The 6605-nt window shown below is 44.0% G+C and overlaps 1 protein-coding gene across 1 annotated transcript in view; it reads right to left on the reverse strand.

Annotated features, from left to right (window-relative positions):
• Positions 1–3546: 3546 nt before the first annotated feature.
• LOC104498440 (ovostatin-like) overlaps positions 3547–6605 on the reverse strand; it is a 26514-nt gene continuing 23455 nt past the window's right edge. Inside the window, exons 31-35 of the mRNA XM_010141820.1 lie at positions 6141–6265; positions 5702–5792; positions 5052–5120; positions 3974–4079; positions 3547–3612 (exon numbers count right to left, since the gene is read on the reverse strand). Of these exons, the coding sequence (XP_010140122.1) occupies positions 3551–3612; positions 3974–4079; positions 5052–5120; positions 5702–5792; positions 6141–6265 (453 nt within the window). The 3' untranslated portion in view covers positions 3547–3550. The remainder of the gene's footprint in view (positions 3613–3973; positions 4080–5051; positions 5121–5701; positions 5793–6140; positions 6266–6605) is intronic.

Below are 6605 nucleotides of genomic sequence, written 5' to 3' on the forward strand. Positions count from 1 at the left end.
CCCTGCTAGAGCAGGTTCATCTAGAGCAGGTTGCACAGGATCATATCCAGGTGCATTTTGAGTATCTCCAGAGAAAGAGACTCCACAGCCTCTTTGTGCAGCTTGTTCCAGTGCTCAGTCAATTATATTCATAAGAACTTGCACTTCAGAATAGCTTTTAATATACTTCTGACAGAGCCATGCACAAACCCATAGAAGATCCAAAAGCTGCAGAGCAACCTCAAGGGCGCTGGCAGGCCACCATAGTGAAGTTTACAATTTCCCATTTCTCATAGTGTTGCTGACTGAGTCTAAGGACCTGCACAACAGTTTCAGTGGATACTTGTATCTGTCTCCATTCTCTGTAGCTTTTTTAAAATGAGGTGTGCAACAGCAAGCACAGTGAACCAGCATCTCTGGTAGCCGTACGGTAGCTCACAGCACCTTTTGGGCCAGTGAGCCTGATTTTCTGACACTTGAGGAAGGTGTGCTTTGCCTGTACATCTTGCCAAAATAAAAGCACTTCTGACCTTCTGAGACCACGAACACTCCCCAGATCTCTGGGATTGAATGGTCATCATCAATCACGGCTTGGCTTCGCGTACGAAGATTTGGGAAGGGCTTTCCCCACGCTTACTGCAAGCGCGCTGATGGCTGAAAAGGCCAATGCGGGATAGGCAAGTCCGGCTGCAAAAAGCACAGCGGAAGGTCTCCTTGGGTGGTACAGTCGAGGCACGGTTCTTTCTGCTCTGTCTTTTCTCCTCAAGACTGATTCTATGTGTGCTCTCAAAGAAGGCAGCAGCGTTATGTATGGCATTGAATGGTATAATCTCAGGATTATCACATTGTCAGATTACAGAGGAACAAAAGACATTCAGTCTAGCGGGTGTCCCTATCTTGCTTAGTCAACAGTTAATACACGTGCTCCAGTTTCAGGTGTGTGGCACAAGACACCCAGGTTCCAGAAATCTGGAAGGTGTTGGAATGCATTTTAAGGAATATTGCTGTTTCCTGTTGGAGCAGAAGCCAGGGAGAACATGGTCTACATATAAAAATCTGGAGGAAGAGGGTGACCATGTGATGTTTATTAGATCTGACTGCCATTGACAATTAGCTGTTTGAGTCAGGTAATAAACCTTTCATTTTCAGCACGCAGAGGAGAGATCTGCAGTGGAAAACATCCTTTTGATGTTTTAAAAGTTCAGATTTGTTCTAAAAGGAAAAGAAGATTCCAAAAGAATGATAAAAATGCAGCTTTTTTTCCTCTTTTTTGCATGACCTTGTTTCTTCCCAGAAAATGCTGTTTGGCTGTACAGAATAACACTTGGCCAGATCTGAGGGGCATTTTTATGAGTTTCATGTGAAATTCCAAGGCCTTGGCTTAATTGGCCTCAAATCCCCCAGAACGTTGATGTATCCACATCACTCAACATGCTCTCCTTTTCAACCTTGTTGCTGTAACTATTTATTTCTTTTGCTTTAGTCCAGTCTGAAGATAGTTTAAAGTGAGTTGGTTGCTGCAGTTTGGAGTGTGTCAGGAAAGCAAAATTCACAGACATTCTTTTTTCCACCCTACTGCCAGTGAAGTTTTAATTTTTGAACTTAGCATGGAAACCTGCACTCTACCCAAAGCAATTTCATGCCCCACAAATTCCTCATCTGTGAAATTTAATGAAATGGCTTTTTACAACATCAATATCATGCATATCCTGGATGGATAGACATATAAAATTCTTAAACTCACAGATGGCTGATGGATCCTGTGAGTATTTGGGCACTCTGCTGCCTATGGAGACTCAGACATTTGGTTTGTTGGGGAGCCAGGCCTGAGTAACTCAGAAGCTCAAATCCTACTGACTCAAATTATTTAGTACCTTTTGCAAAGAAACAAACAAAAAATTGTTTGGGAAGGGGAATATTCTGTGTTGACATTAATTTTCATTGGAAAAAAACTTAAGGCCACACGAAACTTTAGCAAATTGCCTGGCAAAATGGATTCTTTGAAAACACATAGTAGTCCTCAGCACTTGAACAGTTAGCATTTTCTCTAAAATTCTTGTTCAGATCCTTGCACAGCAGGTTCTTTTTTACCCCCACTCCATTACAGATTCATCATCCTTTTCTCCCTGCTTCTGCATGGAGAATGATCATCCGCCAAATAAGCCAGCATGAGGCTGGATCCCACCACCTGTGAGGATCCCAGCTCCCCAGGATGTGGAACCAGGTGCAAACCAGGCCTGGACTGAAACCTACCTCTTTCTTCACCCTCTCCTCATCACAGCATGATGCAGAGTTGCTTCATAATGTCCATACATAAAACACTTCTATGTCACAGGCAGAGGCAGCACCCTGGCAGGGCTGGGGAAAGGTGAGGGGCTGTTCAGCAGCCATGGGCAATGGGTCCTACACTCCAGAGGTGGGAGGTACTGAACATGCTGGGTATTACAGTAGTTGCCAGAGGTTATCAGCTGCAGCTGGGAAAGGAGGCTGGGTGCTGCCGGCAGGACAGATACATTTTTTTCTTCCCCCAACCAGCAACCATAACATATGGACGGTCACTAAAATGTAAGTTCTATGACGCTGAAAAAAAAGCCAATGCCAATGTAAAGGGGAGGTTTATTGGTGGGAAGATATACGTGATTATGATACAGATCTGGAGAGATGTGCCATGAAAGGAAACAGAGAATCAGACATGAGCGCAAAAAACGTCACAGACTCCCGCTGTGATTAGTAAAATGAAATGGCCCTTCCCAGGACTTAATGACAGAATAGGGTCCTTGACCACTTGCTTGACATTTATGATGGTCCTGTAGGGGAAAATCCAAAAGAAAATAGTCTCAATGAGTACAAACCAATGGCTGTAGGATATAAAACAGAAGTTCAGGATAGAGGGTAGTCAGCAACTTCCGTGCAAAACAGATAAAATGTGGGCCAAAGTCTGGCAGGAACATAACACTTGGGAACTCAGTGCTCAGCAGATAACAACCAGGTTGACTGCTGTGATGAGCAGGACACAAACCTGGACACCCCCTACACCAAGGAAGTATCATAGCTCTGACTAGTCAACACACTGCGTCCACAATTCCTGTCACCTCAAGTGTTCTCCTCAGACAATGTATTAATTGTCCAAGAAAGGGTTTCTGTAAGTCCATGCAAAGGACCTTGCCTGTGCCTGTGAAGCACAGGCTTCAGAAAGGAGGCTTTCAAGGATGGCTGTAGATGGATTATTCCTTGCTAAGTGTTGACGCCTTTGAGGAAACTCCAAAGGTGTTTCCCAGTCTCTCCATTGTTCTGCACTTTGGCTTTCATCCTAGAGGCTGAGCTCTTCCCATGAACAGCAAGGTGGTCTCCACTTGGAGTCTACTGAGCATGTGTCATGGGACAGGATCTGGCTGCTGTCTCTGGCTGCTCCCTGAGAAGGCTAGAGGAGAATGACAAATCCCTTTCTGAAAAAAATTGTAGTAGTATTGCTCTACTCACCCTGCCAATCCCTCTGCTCATGCTGCTTTATACTTTCTCTTCTTACTTGCTTGGGGTTTTTTTTCTGGATTTCACTTACCTTTTCTAATCATTAGTCCATTTCTGGAACAGCCTCTTTGCAAGGTGACATATACTGAGCAACAGCATACTCTTCTGAAAGAGAGAAAGAGGAAAAAAGAAATGTTCCAAATTAACCTTGAGACCACTTCCTGTGCCTTTCCCTGGAGGTGGGTATACCCTATGCATGTTTAAGCTGGAGATCCTTGAAATCTCCTTCATTCTGGCACTTGCATATTTGAAACTTTCTAGTCATGACCACTTGTCACCTTGAGCCTAAGACCAATCTCGCCAAAGTGAAATGAATCTCTCTCCGGGCACTAGGTACAGATCCTGATAGAGTTCAGAGAAGCATGGCTCCAGGAGGGCTGGTTCTCGGTCTCACTTAATGCACACAGTATTTCTGCTGTTCCTGCCTCTCTCCCAGACTTCATACAGGTTAAAATTAGGGACCTACCTGTTTCATAGTAATCATAGATCTGCACAGGAGCTGGCTTGGGATGGGCCACGATGAAGTCCTGCTCAACTGAGAAAGTTATTTCTTTCCTTTTCTTCTGTGAGATCTGGGAATGGAAGATCAGAGGTCACGTAAGTTGGTTGTTTGTTTTTTTTTTTTTGTGGCGGGTGGGGGAATGTTTGTTTGTTTGGGGTTTTTTTTGTACAATGCCATCTGGAGTGGATCAGGGCGGTGACAGATAGATTGTATGTTCCAGATCCCACTGGTGGGATCTGGGACATCCACATACAGATCTGGGACATCCACTATCTGAAATATGTTTGGAGAGTCTGAACTGAAGCTGAAGTGAAGAGCTGTAGGTTTCCTGTTCTGCTTGTACTACCTGATTCTGTAGTTATTACACATCCTATTGCCAGAGAGGGAAAAAATGTCCCAAAGGACTGAGCTTAGTTCTCCAGGATCTCCCAATGGTCAGGATAATAAAGTCTGGTGTTTCAACCCCTCCCATTTCAGACATGAACATTATGTTCCACCAAGATAACAGGAGTCAATGTACACTGGGATACTAGCTTCTGTTGATAGTTCTGCAGGGCCCCAAGTAAATATACCTTCACTACGTAAATTCTGATACAAGGATTAAGTTGTATGTTAAATCTGGGAATGAACTATCATAAAAGAATGAATGGAAATATTTCCAAAGAACATCAGAGAGGTTTTTCCTGTCCTGTTCGAAGGACTGAGGCTTATGAAAACATACCAAGAGGACGTACGCACAAGAAAACCTTGTTTCTGGTGTTTATCTGCTATTGAATGAAAGGGGAAAGAATTCTGATTATTTGTATGCTTGTTTGATTAACTTATTTCTAATTGCTAGTAGGGCAGGTGTCAGTTTGAAGCTGTTTGGGAGGTTGGGATGTTACAGGCAGTTTGAGGAGTAGCAGCTTAGTGATTACGGGGGAAGCTGATGAGGAAGGGAACATGATAAATGCACTTTATAGAGTGTATCCATGCTGTAGGTGCATTTATTATATAGTGATGCATCCTTTGTGAAAATCAAATAGCAGTGATCAGAACTTACATTTTGCAGGTAGAGGAGAACATGGTTTTTCTTGTTTTCTGCTTGCATCACTGTACGACCGTCAATGAGCTTTAAAACAAGGAAATTGACATAAATGTATTTATAAACCATTAAAAAATAAGTGCTAGCTCAGATCCTACCACTGCATGGCTGTGGGATTCATTCTGTTCCTAGCCAGGTATCAAGGGCTGTCAGCTGATTCTAGAGTCCAAATGTTGTTGAATAGGTGGAGAGGACTGAGCAAAATCTGCCACTTGAATTAGTGGGGTGTATGAGCACTTCCCAAGTGCATGAGAGGCATCGCAGTTCATTTGGGAAATGCTGCCTGGCTCTGGGGTTTTATAGTTTTCAGGATTTGTCTGGCAGATTTCCCACCCGTTCCCTACCTGAGCAGCACCAGCTCCCACCTGCAGCTGCCAACTGGTCAGGCTCTCACTGAAACCCTTCCTAGTTTTTAATGTGGAATGGCTTGTGCTCTTGCAGCTCCGTATAGAGTATTCCCTCCACCCAGTAATGAAGACAGTGCAGCCACGCAAACACCTAGCAGGGTTTTGGGGCGAATGGTTCTTAACCAGGCCTCTGTTTTCATTGTGACCATTCTTCTCTTTTGTCCCTGAGGCAACTCATTTAATCTTGCTCCTATAGTTTACCTTATCCAGAGAAGACTTAACGGGAACAAAGCCAGAGAGCATCTTCACATCAATAATGACCATATTGGAGCTTCTGCGCTTCCCCATGTAACTGAAACAATAGAGGACCCTGTCAGTCTGGACCGTGTCTGGAAAACCAAACCTCAGCTCCCTGCTCCTGGCCTCATACAGTGTGGGGAGATTGGCATGAGTCATATGTGCTTGCTGTCTGGCTCAGATGAGAGATGCTGGGGAGACCCCTAGTAGGAAGGGGCCAAATGTCTGTTACCACCTTAAGTTACTGTCACAAGATCTTTTGGAATATTGTTTCTTACGGGCTGATATCATCAACACATTGATGAGCTCATGGTTCTTGACTTTATAAGCAGAACTGAATACACACACGGATCTTTGTGCATTTCTTGTCATCTGTGCAGCTGGTTCGTTGGTGGCACATTACCTGCTTATAAGAACAATATCAAATTTTGCTGGTCCATCCAGTGGGCAGGAAGCATTTGATGTTTGTACTGAGAGCAAAAATCCAAAGGCTCCTTCTGGAAGATGAATGTTGTATCTCAGCGCTGCCTGGAAGAGGAAAAAAGTTTTGTTTAAGCTTTACAAGGGGTTTTCTTTGCATTCCAAAAAAAAAGTCAAACTTAGTGAAGTTTCCAGGCAATGTTGTTCTTGGTTTTATGCAACAGATCCTTGCTTACATCAATGCCCGACACATCAGACTTCTGCTCTTTAACAATGAAGGTGCTTGCACCCAGAGTCACCTCCCAGAGAGAAACTACCTGCTGATCAGAAAGGACTTTTTTTTCCATGCTGTGACTCCACAGGTCTCAGAATGAGGGATGGGGAAAAAAGTGGTTCAATACTTTCATGAAATAACATACTTGGGGGGGGGGGGGGGCGGGAGGCGCGA

The sequence above is a fragment of the Buceros rhinoceros genome, unplaced genomic scaffold (genome assembly GCF_000710305.1).
Source record: "Buceros rhinoceros silvestris isolate BGI_N320 unplaced genomic scaffold, ASM71030v1 scaffold3088, whole genome shotgun sequence".
Lineage (NCBI taxonomy): Eukaryota > Metazoa > Chordata > Aves > Bucerotiformes > Bucerotidae > Buceros > Buceros rhinoceros.